At 44.6% G+C, this 16940-nt stretch overlaps 2 protein-coding genes across 2 annotated transcripts; both read right to left on the reverse strand.

Moving 5' to 3' along the window:
- Nucleotides 1-1421: 1421 nt before the first annotated feature.
- Nucleotides 1422-12263, reverse strand: LOC311227663 (elongation factor 1-alpha). The gene is made up of 8 exons (XM_084313394.1): nucleotides 12104-12263; nucleotides 11265-11414; nucleotides 9995-10174; nucleotides 9079-9375; nucleotides 8640-8790; nucleotides 5764-6020; nucleotides 2550-2784; nucleotides 1422-1981 (listed from the first exon to the last, which is right to left on the reverse strand). Exons 2-8 carry the CDS (start codon nucleotides 11406-11408, stop codon nucleotides 1857-1859), a joined length of 1389 nt encoding a protein of 462 aa, XP_084169520.1. The 5' UTR covers nucleotides 11409-11414; nucleotides 12104-12263; the 3' UTR covers nucleotides 1422-1856.
- A 153-nt stretch (nucleotides 12264-12416) lies between these two features.
- On the reverse strand, nucleotides 12417-16629 carry LOC311227662 (elongation factor 1-alpha-like). Its single transcript, XM_084313393.1, has 8 exons — nucleotides 16490-16629; nucleotides 15453-15617; nucleotides 14842-15021; nucleotides 14132-14428; nucleotides 13657-13807; nucleotides 13287-13543; nucleotides 12969-13203; nucleotides 12417-12864 (listed from the first exon to the last, which is right to left on the reverse strand). Exons 2-8 carry the CDS (start codon nucleotides 15594-15596, stop codon nucleotides 12737-12739), a joined length of 1392 nt encoding a protein of 463 aa, XP_084169519.1. The 5' UTR covers nucleotides 15597-15617; nucleotides 16490-16629; the 3' UTR covers nucleotides 12417-12736.
- Nucleotides 16630-16940: the final 311 nt, after the last annotated feature.

Below are 16940 nucleotides of genomic sequence, written 5' to 3' on the forward strand. Positions count from 1 at the left end.
ACCAACAAAAGATATGCACACTGCAAAAATAGCTATAAGGATTGTACACCATGCTGGTCATAGAAATCATACCAATTGTTTATTTGTTAAAAGTCAAACTCTGAAATTTTAAGATTTGGTTAAATTCAAAACTGCACAATTCATGTTTAAAGTAACACAAAATATAGTCCCTGGCAACATATAAACAATTTTCATGGGCAGAGATGGGGGTTATAATCTAAGAGGGAAAATGAATTTAAAACAACCTATTGTCCGTACAACTCTCAAAAGCAAGTGCATCTCAGTTTGTGGGGTATCTATTTGGAATGGCCTTGTAGCAATACAAATAAGTAATACTATTGAAATGTTTAAATGCAGATAGGTAATTCTTGGACAAGTATAAGTTAGAGCTTGAATAATTTTGTAATAATTTATTTATATTTTGCTGTAGTGGATAGGTATACCGGTATTAATTTTTTTATATCGATAGATAACTTATTAGTTACATATTAATATGATATTGTAAGGAAGGGGCCAGACCAGATAAGCTTTGCTTCATTGTCCCTTCTCGAACAAAACCATTGTCTTGAGCTATGCTGATTATTGTATTTTATTTTATTTAGTTTTTGTTATTACAAATTTGTGTTTGTTTTATGGTTGAAATGTTCGAGATAAATAAATATCAAACTACATACATATTCAATACAAGCAGGTATTAACATAGCATCATATTTAAGCTTTGCTTAGGTTGTCAAAGGTGCATCCTGAAGTATTTTTTTATGTTAAGAGTTTGTCTTCATAGTGTTCACCAATAAACCTGTCTGGGCCTGCTGTTTTACCTGACGGGAATGATTTAAGTCCTCAATAGTGAATTCTGCTCCAATTCACTCTCAGCCAGATTCATTATTGTTCAGACATGTCTATGGAATCAGCCGGCGTTCGCCTTGGAGGTGTAACGCTCGGTGTAGCACTTCAAACATCGTGGATTCCTAATGGCAGAGACTCTATTATGTATTACACTGAGGCTTTACCATCGGTATGATACATGAAAAAGGAAAAGAGCACTGTCTGTCCATTCGAATAGATACAAAAATGTCGAGGACTGCGACCATCATCTTTTGTGGCATTTTGAAACTCATTTAGTTCATTTTGCAAATGCTGTTGCTGAACACTTGGTCAGCAAGTAGATCGCCGTTGAAGCAGCAGCAATCATTTCGTTTCGACAAGGAAAGGTTGAATGACTGGACTATATTCAGAGATTAAAATGTGATATTTTGTATTGACAGATATTTGGTATTAAGTTAAGTATTGAGTTAATCAGGAAGTAATCAATTCCGGAATAGGACTTGTGGAAATGGGGGTGAAACATCTTTGATATTCTGGAGAATTATCTTCAGTTTGAACATTCTTTTTTAATATACTGTATATTCAATACCAAAAACATCTCAGAATGCAGCTACCAAAATACAATTGATCAGGAAAGTAACACTCAGAATCACATCAGAATGTTGATTAAACAATATTTGTTTAATTAATGAATTAATCATATATATATATTCCAAACATATTCAACAAAACACAATGACAACTAAGCTTTTTCATTTGGCAATCCATGATTAAAGTTTTTATTTGTTTGGTATCATCATCATCATCATAATTTTTCCTAAAGCAGATTGTTGTTGAAACATGAGCCTTCGTTTCCTGCGAAAACTTTTGCGGTGGGTGTTTATCAGCATAAGCCAGTCCTTAAGTAGAGAACTCTGCCTCAGAGAAGAAGATGGTGCAGGGTGGGTGGGGGAGGGGCGAGGAGGAGGAGGCGTGGTGGACCGCTGCGACCATGACAACGCGTCTTTTTGCTCGGCGTCCTGCACAACAATTCATTTAACCTTCTGGGCCTTCTGCGCCGACTTGGTCACCTTGCCGCTGCCGGGCAGCTTCTTGTCGACGGCCTTGATGACGCCGACGGCCACGGTCTGCCTCATGTCACGCACGGCGAAGCGTCCTGGTGGGGGGGGAGGGAGGGGGGGGGAGAATGAGTCGCCTCACAAAATGATTTCCATTCACCTCGCTATTTGTGGTGTGCGTTTGTGAGAAGTAGGGGAAAGCGCGAAGGGCCCCAATAGAGGAGTCGAGGAGAGCGAGGTGTCTTACTTCACGCTCACCTGGATTTAGCACACCGTCGTATTTATGTATTTATGGTGGACTCGTTTTGGTAACGACTATAGACGGAAGTGTCTGTTGACTTACATGATTCCATCAACTAATTAAGTACCAACTTCACCCTTGCAGACAATTATGTTCAATAGGGTGGAACTCCAGGGGGCGGGGGGCGATGTGGTGTTTTCCCCACGAATCCCCTATATCTGTGCGGGACGGCCTAATTGGGGCTAAACATTGTAAATATTTTGGTGTGGGTCCACCCCAAGGCGTGTACTACTAATACAGAATACTGTCAACCTGTGTGAGTATATTTGGAAATGAAAGTGAAAGACCGGATAGTTCCTGGAGTCTGAATTCCAGGAACCGTCTTCCTCTCGACGTGCAAAGCGGGCGATGGTGGTGTAACTCACCCAGGGGAGGATATTCTGAGAAGCTCTCCACACACATGGGCTTCCCTGGCACCATGGTGATGATGGCGGCGTCTCCGGACTTCAGGGCCTTGGGGTTGTCCTCAAGCTTCTTGCCAGAACGACGGTCGATCTTCTCCTTGAGCTCGCTGAACTTGCAGGCGATGTGAGCGGTGTGGCAATCCAGCACGGGGGCGTAGCCCTGAGAGATCTGGCCGGGGTGGTTCAGGATGATCACCTGCGACGAGGGAGAGGGAGGGAGGGAGGGAGGGAGGGAGGAGGGAGAGGAGAGGGAGGGAGACAGGAGAGGGAGACGGGAGAGGAGAGGGAGGGAGACAGGAGAGGAGAGGGAGGGAGGGAAACAGGAGAGGAGAGGGAGAGAAGCAAGTTAAAGGATCAATAGGCGGCCGCGGTTTTTTGGCAACATTTTAGATTTCTTATTATATCTTGACTATCTTAAATTGATAGTACTAAAAAAAGCAAGACGTTTGACAATGAAATGAAAGAAATATGTCGTCCCATCAAACGAACAACCAAGTCAAATGATTGGAACAAGCGAGCTGTCTATCAAACCCTCCAGTGACATGTGTGCAACTGTCATGCGCATAACACAAAGGCCTGCTGCTAACACATAGCTGCCTGCTAGCTACCTAGTGGGGGCATGGCTTTGGAGGCATCCCGATGCGTTCTGGTTGGGGAGGGCGTTGTCGAATTCGGTTTAAAGGGGAACTATTTTACTATTTCTTTCACTATTTGGGCACTTTTACACAATTCCTGTGAGTCTATGGAACACCTCTGTAATATATATATTTTTTTTATTCATTGTTTTGTATTTCTAATCAAGTCCTCAAAAACAGCATTTTTCTACCTCAAGATCTCGAGCTGTTTTGAGCCTGGGCTCCTAAACCACTGCGCTATACGGCCCGCCTGAACATTAACATGCAGCGGTGTCTTTATGACATCACATATAGGGCACATTTTCAAATGACTCAGTTCAGTGAGGGTGAATATTGTGAGAGGAGAATTGGAAGAATGCACCAATATGAGAATTTTGAGACATAGATCATATTAATATAAGTTCACATAGCTAGGAAACAATGCTAAACACTCAAAAAGGCCATTTATAAGATAGTTCCCCTTTAATGATTTAAAAATATTTCTAAGTTCTGCCCAAAATCACAGGCCACCTATTGCTCCTTTAACCCATTCAGTGCCAACCACGAGTATAGTCGAGTTAACTCGCCATCGCTTGAGTGCCAATCACGAGTATAGTCGGGTTTTAATCGTTATTTCTTTTATTAGCGATATCCATAGATTTTTCATCCATCCAGCCTGACGTTATCATTGGGAATGGGTCTGAGCTCGCAAAGGGCAAATACCTCCGCCTATCGTCTCCCGGATGGTATTGCACATCATTGGAATGGATTGGCTGGGACTGTGCATCAAAAAAATAAATCCGGTCCAGGTTTTACTTCTCGGGCATGCAGCTGGATACTATTGCATTGACTGGGGGGACTGGGAGCATCGTGGATTATGTGTTTTGGACTATAACGTTGGATCAATGGACGCGATCGATATTTGGAATGGCGAACAGGAATTGGATTAATCGTTTTGCATGACATCAGATGTGAGGTAATGCCTTTATGTTACGAATCTTGGGGTAATCAGATGTTCCTTTCTCCGCCATCGGAGCGTGTGTGTGTGTGTGTGTGTGTGAGGTTCGCGCCGACCAAAGTACGGAGAAGTGATTTTTCAGACCCCGCTTCTCTTCGTGCATGAGGACACAATACTATCGATAATCTAGCGTTTATTTGAAAACTATTCATAAATCAGCCGAAAAATGACAACGTGTTTTGTGTATTCCACTAAAGGGCTATTATCGTGTCTTTCTCTGGAATTACTAGAAATCTCCAAAACTATACTCGTATTCAAAACGGTATAAAACGGAAATGTACAGATGAAAAAACAATCCGCTTCGTACATGTTGACTGCAAGCAAGTCATTGATAAGCGACGGGTGTATTAGACCCATAGCCATAATTTAAGATATAGTTTAAGCATTCGCAAATAACCCCGTCCTCCCATTGATTAAAGCGGTGGCAATCTAGACCTAATTTCCCGGAAGGGGTGTGGCACTTGTGCTAAGGCATGGGTTAAACAAGGACACACATCGTGTCCTAGAAGCATGCAGGCAGATTCTCCAAACATAAGACAAAGTGCCATGCCTGTGAACCGCCACTGGGGGCAAGAGTGGGTAATTGGTGGGGGAATTGGTATGTTCCAATTTGGCCCCAACACTCAATTTGTGTGGTCAAATGGAGTGTCAGTCAAAATGAAGAGGGAGTAATTAGTGCTCAAATTGAGACTGAGCTAAAGAGTAAGTGAGTGAGTGAGTGAGTGAGTGAGTGAGTGAGTGAGTGAATAATACTGCAGGTCTACGGGGTGATTTGCATCTAATAATGAAAATCAAAAGGCTTGGAGTGAATACTAGCCACAAAACAGCATATAGTAATAAGTAGGTCAACCTGGATTCAAGTGGAAGAGTGCATGATAGTAGAAAGACAGTAAGAAGATTTGTGGGTTTTTTTCTCTTTCATTTTCTGTGAAAGTTTGTTTCCTCCGGAGCTCGGATAGGAGTGAGTCTGAGGCGGCCAGAAGATGTAGAGCAGAGGAGTCTTGAGGGTGTGTAGTTAGAGACCATTGACCAGAGGTAGGCGGGAGCCGTTCCCTTCGTTAGTGCAGCTCTCTAAGAAGTGGGGTAACATGGGCTGACTTTGGTAGGTTGGAGATCAGACGGCTGCTGCGTTCTGAATGAATTGAAGTGGCTTGGTGGCGGTGGTCAGTAGACAGTGCATTGCAGTAGTCGAGGCGAGATATGACCTTTGATTAGACGAGGAGTTGAGTGGCTTCTTTTGTCAGGAAGGGGGCGGATCCTTCTGACGTTGCTCAGGAGGAATCGGCAGGTTCTGTTTGTTGCGGCGATGTGAGCGGAGAAGTTCAGCCGGTTGTCAAGGACTACACCAAGGTTCTTGGCGGTCGGGGTAAATGATCACATGAAAATGTGTGACCTGTGCAAGTATATACAATACATAATGTACACATGAACCAATAATGACTGAGGTAGGAAAAAGCGACCGAAGATCCGACTGTAGCGATGAAAACCCAAACCCTCTTACTGTATATCATTCCTCCTTTTTCCTTTCATTGCTGGAGCTCACCTGGGCGGTGAAGTTGTCCGCCTGTATGGGGGGATCGTTCTTGCTGTCTCCAGCCACGTTGCCACGACGGATCTCCTTGACGGACACGTTCTTGACGTTGAAGCCAACGTTGTCGCCGGGAGTGGCCTCGGTCAGGGTCTCGTGGTGCATCTCCACGGACTTGACCTCAGTGGTCACATTAGCGGGGGCGAAGGTGACGACCATACCGGCCTTCAGGATACCAGTCTCCACACGGCCGACGGGGACAGTGCCAATACCTGAGAGAGAACAGCGAATGACATGCGAACCTCATTTCAGCGTACAGATCCCAAGTCAGTTGATAGAGTTGTCTGTGTTTTTACAGTGTGACAGTTGTAGTTCAAGTTTCAAGCTTTGTTTTATTTGTCACATATAAGGTACACAGTGAAAATTACAGTGAAATGCTTGGTTCTGTATGAGCCTCCTGAGATTGTGCTTCATACAGTAACAAAAGTCAAAAGAATAAAGACCAAACACTATACAAAATATACAATATACAAAACTAAAGTACAAAATAAACTACAAAAAAATGCAAAAACGAGGTAGAGATGTAGTGCAAATAATTTTGTAATAAATAAGTGTCTAAAGTGAATGTTTAAAGTGAGTGTGTGCATGTGGATGTGTGTGCAATGAATGTAGAATGGGTGAGTTAGTGTTGCATAGTCATTGAGCATCCTGATGGCCTTGGAATAGAAGCTCCTTTTGAGTCTCTCTGTACTGGCCATGAGACTCCGGTAAGCGCTTGCCTGACCGCAGCAGTGCAAAGAAGCAGTTTGGGTGGCTAGAGTCTTTGACTATTCTCTCAGCCTTGGCCCCGCAAGGGATAGACCAGGGATACCCAACTGTATTCGCAGGAGGGACATAATGTATGGTATTAAGCGGCACGTGGTGTAGTGGTTAACACTGTCGCCTCACAACTAGAAGGTCCAGGGTTCGATTCCCGCTTGGGGACCAGGTTGCCGCGTTGCCAGTTACCCAGGTGGGATATCTCCCTGGCCTTTCTGTGTGGAGTGTGCATGTTCTCCCCGTGCTCACAAGGGTTTCCCCTCCCGATAAGATAAACCCAATGGAAAAACATGCAGAACAGATCGCTAACGCTGTTGCGTCCCTGACGAAGACGGACAGGAGCACTTTTGGTCCCCGGGCGCGCCCATGTCTGCTCCCGGCTGCCCTTGGGGGGAAGGACGACGGGATGGGTCTAACGCAGAGAGGAACATTTCATCAGCGACCCAAAAAGAAAAAAAAGCATGTGTGTGTATCTGTGTGTGCCGCCCATCGCATGTGTGTGTGTGTCACTGCATAACGACATTGTCAATGTGTGCAATGAATAAAGACTTCTTCAAAGTCCAGTTTTTTTTTTATCTACTTTTTTCTCCCGCCTTTTTTCTGTATTTTCTCCCATCCCAATTTTAGTCGTTATGCCAATTCCCTTCCTGGTCGTTGCGCACATTTGCCCCCCACTTGCCGGTCTAGGGAGGGTTGATAGATACTATCACATGTCCCCTCCGATACATGTGGAGTCAGCCAGATGCTTCTTTTCACCTGACATCGAGGACTCTCACTGGGGGAGCGTAACGTGTGGGAGGCTCACACTACTTCCCCCAGTTCCCTTCCTCGCTGAGCAGGCGCCCCGACCGACCTGTAGGAGTCGCTGTTTACAACGACCAGGATACACACCCCACCGGCTTCCCACCCACTAACACTGCCAATCGTGTTAGTATGGACGACCGACCAAGCCGGAGGTACCGCTGACAGCTGGATTCGATACTAGTGTATCTGCGGTGGTAGGCAGGCGCTTAGTCCGCTGCGCTACCTGTCCGCTCTTCAAAGTCCAGTTTTAATGTATTTTTTGTAATTGCAGTCTCAGATTTACAGGTACAACTTTCCCTGTAACTTAGCTAGCCTTAAAAGCGAGCTGGCGAGAGCCTCCAACCCTTCAGAGGGTTCAAATCAAATATGGTTTTGGAAATGTTCAGTGATACGATAAATGACCTTGCGGGCCACTGAAAAGCTTGCCCCTCCTGGTCCAATGACAGGAATGGAACATCCTGTACGAAAAAGTATCATGGTCGTTTTTTCAGCTTACCCATGGTACCAGCCATTGTATAAATAATGTACCATGGTACAGCCATTGTATGAATTATTGACAATGGTACAGCCATTGTATAAATAATGTACCACCATGGTACAGTCATTGTATAAATAATGTACCACCATGGAACAGTCATTGTGTGAATAATTCACCATGGTACAGCCATGGTAAAAGTTTTGGATCACCACAGTACAAATGTTGTCCTTAAATAACACTATGGTATAATCCAATTTAAATCATGATACCAGTGGTACATGGCATAATTGTATGGTCCCTACCCAGTGGTGCGTTATTGAAATCATCTGGGGTTGCACGCACCTAATGGCGCCACGTGCACGTGCGCTCCCAGCGCGTGTGCGCGCTCCCGCGAATGTGCATTTAATGTCCCCTCGCTTGAGCACAGACTAAAGACAGCGCCTAATTGCCTCTACGAATGGAATGTAACACATGTCATTCACAACAAGTTAGGTGTGAATGTATCTGAGAACGTATTTTAACACACCTGACGACCGGCGCTATTGATATGCAAATAGCGAGTCCATATCTGAGTACGGAGTGCAACCCCGTCCCATGAAGAACGCATGCCTGTCCCTACCCCTACCTAGATGGTCATGGTAGCGACCCCAATTTTTTTTTACACGAACACCACAATACCAAACTGTAAGGGAGTGAAAGTGAGATGAAACGGATACAAGGAGATCTGGAGATGAGTTATTATTACTCATGTAATGGAAATTGCACCACCCAGACGGCAAACGTTCCTTACCACCAATCTTGTAGACGTCCTGCAGGGGCAGACGCAGGGGCTTGCCGGTGGGGCGGCTGGGGGGAAGGATGGAGTCGAGGCCCTCCAGTAGGGTCACACCAGTGGCAGTGCCCTCCTTACGCTCAACCTTCCAGCCCTTGAACCAGGTCATCTGCAATAAAGAGGGGTAAAATACAAAGAGAGGTCAGTGTTTAGGCAAAGAGAAATGTGCGGCATGATGCACAGCCATGATCTCAGAATATACACATCTCCAACATCAACCAAAAAAAGGAGCACCACCTCTATGCATTATGCTTTGTGGCGTACTGATATGCATTAAGCTGCTTTATGATGAAAAGCAGTGGTCAAGCTGCTCTTTTTCAACATCCTGTCGTGTCCACCCAGGCAGCATATTCCTACACGGGTCTTAGGCCGTGTTTAGAATGAGTAGGCTACTCACATGGGGACTAGCCTCCAGCATGTTGTCTCCGTGCCATCCAGAGATGGGCACAAAGGCCACGGTGGCAGGGTTGTAGCCGATCTTCTTGATGTAGGTGCTGACTTCCTTGGTGATCTCCTCAAAACGCTTCTGGCTGTATGGGGGTTCGGTGGAGTCCATCTTGTTGACGCCGACGATGAGCTGCTTGACTCCCAGAGTGTAGGCCAGGAGAGCGTGCTCGCGGGTCTGACCATTCTTAGAGATGCCAGCCTCGAACTCACCCACACCACCAGCGACAATCAGCACAGCGCAGTCAGCCTGTGAAGAAGGTACATTGCATATTAGCATTCACGTACATTAACATTACATTAACAGATATGATTGATGCTAATCAATTGCTGTGTCTGAAAATCCCCACCATACGGTCTTTTCAGTATGGAGGTTCAGTAGTCCGAACTTTTTGATGGTTGAGTAGCCATTTTTTTGGCAACCCCTTCAGTAATCTTGGATGTCTACTGTCTTTTGGGGTTTTATTGAGTAACTATTATTTGGTTACTTTCGGGAAGTGGATTCATACTTTACTCCCAAAAATTACTTCACTAATGTGACTTCACTAACATACTCTACAACCAAAACAACAGAAGTGGCCACTATATACCCCCATGTGGATGATGTGCCTTTCAAGTAGGTAGATTAACCGTTTACTTTAGTCTGTTCATCACAAATGATGCAACGACCAAACAAGTTACATGCTGCATGTTGCTACTATTGACACTAATAACATGCAATGTGATTTTTATTTCCATGACATGGGCCAGGACAAAAACCTAACATCCCTGAACAGTAGGTTCTAAAAGCATATAGTGTAGGTAGTAGTAACTTCTGTCCCGTTTGTGTAGGTACTGAGGGATTTCAGACACAGCCATTCAGTCTTTACCTGAGAGGTACCAGTGATCATGTTCTTGATGAAGTCCCTGTGTCCGGGGGCATCAATGATGGTGACGTAGTATCTGCCAGTCTCAAACTTCCACAGAGCGATGTCAATGGTGATACCACGCTCACGCTCTGCCTTCAGCTTGTCCAGCACCCAGGCGTACTTGAAGGAGCCCTTGCCCATCTAATGGAAAATCCAGATCATCAAGTTACAGTCCTTGTTTTAATCATTCCAATTTACACAAGACTTTGATACAATTAGAAGTCAAACGTTCTTTGAAAATCTATGGTTAATCTTTCGTTTTCCTCAGTTCTGTTGGGGGGATACATACAGTAAAAATCTTATTTTTTTTAATCTTATTTCCTACAGCATATAAATAATAAATTGCATGTTGCACTATTGCCTGTTCATTATGTTCCTGAGACAGAAATGTCTTCTAATATACATTTCTGCCACCAATGTGGAATTCTTCCTCCTTTATAGGCTACAAACATGTTTTGCTTATTAAGCAGCAACACAAAGAGAAATACAATGTATTAGTGTTTCCCATTGGTCTGTAGTTATTTGTGGTGGTGGCTGGCCGGTGTGCGTTAGATAAACACATTCAGCGGTGGAAAAGACTATACATACCACAAGAAGCAATACTGTTGTTATTGTGTCCGTTTTGGGACTTCTATTTGTCGTGGGTCCATCTGATGTTGTGGCGAGCACAGAAATAAATCTATGTATGGGAAACACTGGGATTTTAATTTGTCATCTTATGAGGCTATTCGTTTGATCTCGAGCTCAAATACCGTTGCTTTAATATGCCAAATATTGCACCCTACTATATTTTAAGTTTTCCCCCAAACCTTGGAGGCCTTCATATTAACATGTTTACCAGGTTGTAGCCCATGTTATCTTTTACATTTTCTTTATCGTGTAACCATTTCATTACATTTCGTAGTCTACATACATGTCAGCATTTCTGGCAGCGAATACTATAGGGTCTAGGACGTTTCAATCGATCTTAATTTTTTTTCGCCTTTTGATTGTAACGTCGTTTTTGGGCTTTGAATTGAAATGCGCAGCGAATTATGAAATATTGCAACAGCCGACTAGTGGTAGTTCGCGTTTTCCCCCAGCGGGTGACGCTGTTGTCAAAGCAATCAGACACTTTTGTTCACACATTGGGGTTGACACTTGATGCCTTCGTTAACATAATCCGTAAGCGTTTGAATATCCATAGATGAGTTTTAAAATAGCCACAGATCCATATGGGTCCCAAACCAACCTCAGCGGCTTCCTTCTCGAACTTCTCGATGGTTCTCTTGTCGATGCCTCCGCACTTGTAGATCAAGTGGCCGGTGGTGGTGGACTTGCCGGAGTCGACATGGCCAATGACCACGATGTTGATGTGGATCTTTTCCTTTCCCATGTTTTACTGGTGAAGCAAAAACCCAATAGTTTCAAACAGTGACATGTTTAGTTTGAATATCATGGCTGTTGCGATGACAGCATTTGGATCACATTAATGCACGTCTATGCGGGAGGAACCGTGGGAAGCTGACTCATGCGCCATGTGGTCGTTACCGGCGTCCATGTTGAGTGAGGCAATGCAGCGCCGCCATGTTGTCTGCTGCAGACACGCGCTCTATGACTGTGCGCGTTCATGCAATAGAAGCTATTTGTCTGAGCTGCAAGCAAGCAACCAAAAAGAGAAAAAAAGGCCCCTTATGGCATTTACAGTAGCAGTGATAATCCATAACGAGTTTGAGATCTTGGGACCAATATAACCACAATTCCGTTTGGAATTATATAACCGTAGAAAACACACCCATGTCCCTTTGACTTTGGCTCAAACGTTTCAAAGGGGATCTTTGCAATGATCGAAGGCAAACGTCATCCAACTAGGCTTTGCCTACTGTGATTAGGCACAATCGCACTTCCAAAATGAATGAAAATACAGAAATGAATGAGCAATTACAATGCACAATATAATTTAATTGGCACCATACCAAGCTCATAGAACACATTCCTCTTTAGCATAACTAGCATCAATATTTCACCATCAAGCAGGACAGAGACGACCATGAAAATAAAGAACCATAGAAATGCTCATACTTAACTAACCTGTGGCCAAACAGCTACAATGTCCCCTTATTAAACCGGTGAAAAAAAGGACAGAATATGATCCGACATGAGTTTATATACTGGGCTGAGGAGAGCAGAGGGAGGGCTGTACATTCTGGTGCTCTGCTGTCAGCCAGGAATAAGGATGCTATTGGCTGCAACACCCTAACTTCACCAAGGCGATTGGCTAGAAGGAGCACATCACTGAGCACAGATAACATGTGGTTAAAAACAGCTGCAAGACACCAGACATGCAGTAAGCTTAGTCTGCCATTACGATACAATAAGCAAATGACTTGCTCGGTCAAAGATACTTTTTCAAAGACTTTTATTAGTTACCAGAGCAGCTTTCTTTCCAAATTATTGTGGCATCAGCATCAAGGTAAAGTTCTAAACCATTTCCAACTCAAAAATTATTTAACTTAAAAGAGGCGTCGTCTTCGTCTGTTGATTGAGAGACCGTGCCACCAAGTATTATCCTTGTCGGGTTCCTTTCCTGCGAAAACTTTTGCGGTGGGCTTTTATCAGCATTAACAAGTCTTTTTGTAAATAGCTCAGGACGATCCGAGATTCTTCTGCAGGGTGGTGGGCTGCAGTCCCGCTGACCCGAGGGGCAGCCTTGGCGAAGAGAATTCACTTTTTAGTGACGGCGGCCTTCTGTGCCGACTTGGTCACCTTGCCGGAGCTAGCCAACTTCTTGTCGACGGCCTTGATGACACCGACGGCCACGGTCTGCCTCATGTCACGCACGGCGAAACGACCTGGGAGGAGGAAAGAGTAACCAGTTAAGTCAAGGGGACACCGCTTGGCTATAAGCAGCCACTACTAAAAGGTCAATGTTTTTTAGAGATGAACGTAAACTTACCAAGGGGAGGATATTCTGAGAAGCTCTCCACACACATGGGCTTTCCTGGGGTCATGACGATGATAGCGGCGTCTCCGGACTTCAGGGCCTTGGGGTTGTCCTCAAGTTTCTTGCCAGAACGACGGTCAATCTTCTCCTTCAGCTCAGTGAACTTGCAGGCGATGTGAGCGGTGTGGCAATCCAGCACGGGGGCGTAGCCCTGAGAGATCTGGCCGGGGTGGTTCAGCACGATCACCTGAGAGAAAGAGATTTGTAAGGCAATTGCGATATCTACAAAACCCCTGAAACTAAATCATCTGCATTAGTTTGATTACTAACCTGGGCGGTGAAGGTGTCCGCTTGCATGGGGGGATCGTTCTTGCTGTCTCCAGCCACGTTGCCACGACGGATCTCCTTGACGGACACGTTCTTGACGTTGAAGCCAACGTTGTCGCCGGGAGTGGCCTCTGGCAGGGACTCGTGGTGCATCTCCACGGACTTGACCTCAGTGGTCACGTTGGCGGGGGCGAAGGTGACGACCATGCCGGGCTTCAGGATACCAGTCTCCACACGACCGACGGGTACAGTTCCAATACCTGAACAATGAGATTTTTTTTGAGTCACTGGCATGCATTAACATGAACGCTGGAAAATCAAATCCATTTGTACAAATTGTCTAGTATGATGAGACAACATTAGTCAGTCTTACCGCCGATTTTGTAGACATCCTGGAGGGGCAGACGGAGAGCCTTGTCAGTGGGGCGGGAGGGGGGCAGGATAGCATCCAGGGACTCGAGCAGGGTGACTCCTGCGCCATTGCCCTCCTTACGCTCAACCTTCCAGCCCTTGAACCAGGTCATCTGCAATAAAGAGGGATGAAACACAATGAGAGGTCAGTGTTTAGACAAAGAGGTGTGGCATGATCTCAGACTACACAACCATGTTTACATATATAAAAAGTCATCTTTACACAGGTAATTAAGAAATTAAATATTAATTTGGGAGTCACTATGGACCGCCTCAATGCATTGTGACGCACTGATATGCATTAAGCTTTATGATGAAAAGCAGTAGTCAAGCTGCATTTAGAATTTGTATGGGCTAGCATAATTATCCTAGTCAACATCCAGTCTTGTAGCATATTCCTACGTGGGTCTGGCAGTGTTTATGAGTAGGCCACTCACGTTGGGACTAGCCTCCAGCATGTTGTCTCCGTGCCATCCAGAGATGGGCACAAAGGGCACGGTGGCGGGGTTGTAGCCGATCTTCTTGATGTAGGTGCTGACTTCCTTGGTGATCTCGTCAAAACGCTTCTGGCTGAATGGGGGCTCGGTGGAGTCCATCTTGTTGACGCCGACGATGAGCTGCTTGACTCCCAGAGTGAAGGCCAGAAGAGCGTGCTCGCGGGTCTGACCATTCTTGGAGATGCCAGCCTCGAACTCACCCACACCACCAGCGACAATCAGCACAGCGCAGTCAGCCTGTGAAGGTACATTTCATAATTAGAAAACATTAAAATGGGGAATGGGGAAGATTTCCATGGCAAAGGTAAACACATTTGTGAACACGCTAGAAATGATATCTACCAACGTGTGACCTTATCGGGTATCAAGTTAGAGTTGCTCCAGACAATGAAATGGGAGACTCTTGTGGACCCACCGATGTTCAGCCTCATCTATAACATCTCCCAATTCATTGTCTATGGAGCAGCTCGACTTTATACTAGACGACAACATTGAGTTTTAGCACTCTAGTTTTGGATTAAGAGAAGAGTTTGTTTTCAAATAGTCTTGGGTAGTCTTAGACCAAAGAACCAACACAGTTGAATTAATAAATTGGGCATAGTTCCCTTTTAATATTTGTGTGACTGAAGTGAATATCATTCAGTCTTTACCTGAGAGGTACCAGTGATCATGTTCTTGATGAAGTCCCTGTGTCCGGGGGCATCAATGATGGTGACGTAGTATTTGCCAGTCTCAAACTTCCACAGAGCGATGTCAATGGTGATACCACGCTCACGCTCTGCCTTCAGCTTGTCCAGCACCCAGGCGTACTTGAAGGAGCCCTTGCCCATCTAATGAAAAATCCAGATCATCAAGTTAGTCCTAGTTTTTTTATTCATTCAAATTTACACAAGACTGATAAAATTAGAAGTCAAAAGTTCTTTGAAAAGCTATGGTTCATCCCTTTCAGTTCTGGTGGGAGATCCACAGTAACACACTTCACAGACGTTATATCAATTGTCAAGATTTAATAATGTAAAACTAAAACTTCATATAGGGCCTCCATTGAACAAAGTGCATAGTCATTAGCAATGCACTGCTTTTGCACACACGCCCCGCCCCACTTGCGCGTCCTCGTTAGGTCTCCACACCCTGGTGCCGGCCAGGCGAATTGAAGAAAGGCATGTAGGCGACGCCATCTTTAATCCACAAGTGTTGTAGTGAAACTTTACAACAAGACTGCCAAGCAAATCTTAAAAATAACAACAATAATCCTCCTCACCTCGGCGGCTTCCTTCTCGAACTTCTCGATGGTTCTCTTGTCGATGCCTCCGCACTTGTAGATCAAGTGGCCGGTGGTGGTCGACTTGCCGGAGTCGACATGGCCGATGACCACGATGTTGATGTGCATCTTTTCCTTCCCCATGTTTGCTTAGGACTTAAGTTTCTGAAACATAAAACATTTCACAATTCAGTTAGGGACATCATCTTATACCAGTTTCACATTGTGGCGCCTAACTAGCCAAGCTAACGTAAACAGTAACACAAAAAGACACGACTAGACGACATGATCCCCAGCCAGCTGTGCCAGTAAAACCTGCGTAAAAATATGTCCGAGTTTGGCCAACTGTGCGTAAAATATGTCCCGAGTTTAGAACGTAAACGGTTAGTCAGTGTAGTTTATTAGTGGATTCCTTAACGAGGAGTGGTCTCAAAAGATACCATCATTCAAGAATAGTGATCCAGTGGATCCTAGTCTCCAGTAGGCCTCAGTCTCAGGCCGCGACACGTGTTATACTTCCAGCCAGGGCCACGTCGTGTAAAGTTACAGGCAAGATTTCCAAATATTCAGAGCCACATTTCTCTCTAACACCTGTCGTCTGGGCATCTGTGGCCAGTTGTTTAAAAAATATTACGACATGGGCATTCCTGTTGAGCATCACTAAGAAGAAGTGCTGCTCGGGAAGACCCTCTTTGTTCATCATCCCCTCCCCCATTTTAGCAAGATTTCCCTTCAAGTTCCAACAATAAAAAAAAACACAAAACTTCCAACATCTCACAAACCCATCACTGTAACTACCATCGATAAGTCGATCCAAGACGATGATCAAAAAACAAAACAAAGCGCAACTAATAGGCCAAATCTACAGGTTAACTTTTACTAGTTTAGTATTACATCATTGAAATAACGATTGAAACGGAAAACGTTATAATAAGGATCGTTATTAAGTCAAACTCGCATTAGACTTGTGTCGACTTGACATAACCACTTTCAGCGTTCTTATTATTATTATTATTCTAAGAGATCGGCGCACTTACCGGTGTTACTAAGTTGAAGTTCGCCGTGCGGCAGCTGCTACCCCCTACACCAGGTAACAGAAAGAGGAAGAGTGAATGCGAGGGTTTGAGTTTTTATACTAGGGGTGGCGACTAGTCTAGGCCCCGCTCCTCTCCCCGGCTCCTCCGCGCGGCCCTCCTCCCGAATCGAACCCGCAAATCACACACATTCCAGCGAGAGAAAAAAACGTCATCACGTGACGTCAGTATGAACTGGAAATATTATGTTCGATTTTCATTAACTTATTTTTTTCTGTATTTATTTTTTAGATCCAGTTGAATTGGAACTAGTGTAACTAGTCATAACTATAGTCAAAGTCAAAAGACAAAAAACGTCATCACGTCGTATGAACTGGAAATATTATGTTAGATTTTCTTTAACTTATTTTTCTGCATTTATTTTTAGATCCAGTTGAATTGGAACTAGTGTAAC

The sequence above is a fragment of the Notolepis coatsorum genome (genome assembly GCF_963971535.1).
Source record: "Notolepis coatsorum genome assembly, chromosome: 4".
NCBI lineage: Eukaryota > Metazoa > Chordata > Actinopteri > Aulopiformes > Paralepididae > Notolepis > Notolepis coatsorum.

Excerpts from the sequence above, each read along its gene's own strand:
- LOC311227663 (XM_084313394.1), bottom strand. The coding sequence starts at position 11,408 with ATGGGAAAGGAAAAGATCCACATCAACATCGTGGTCATTGGCCATGTC. Across the intron at positions 8,791-9,078 it reads TGCTGGAGGCTAGTCCCCAT|ATGACCTGGTTCAAGGGCTG; the intron begins GTGAGTAGCCTA and ends TCTTTATTGCAG. Across the intron at positions 2,785-5,763 it reads CGGACAACTTCACCGCCCAG|GTGATCATCCTGAACCACCC; the intron begins GTGAGCTCCAGC and ends CCCTCGTCGCAG.
- LOC311227662 (XM_084313393.1), bottom strand. The coding sequence starts at position 15,596 with ATGGGGAAGGAAAAGATGCACATCAACATCGTGGTCATCGGCCATGTC. Across the intron at positions 15,022-15,452 it reads TCGAGAAGGAAGCCGCCGAG|ATGGGCAAGGGCTCCTTCAA; the intron begins GTGAGGAGGATT and ends ATTTTTCATTAG. Across the intron at positions 12,865-12,968 it reads CTCAGAATATCCTCCCCTTG|GTCGTTTCGCCGTGCGTGAC; the intron begins GTAAGTTTACGT and ends TCCTCCTCCCAG.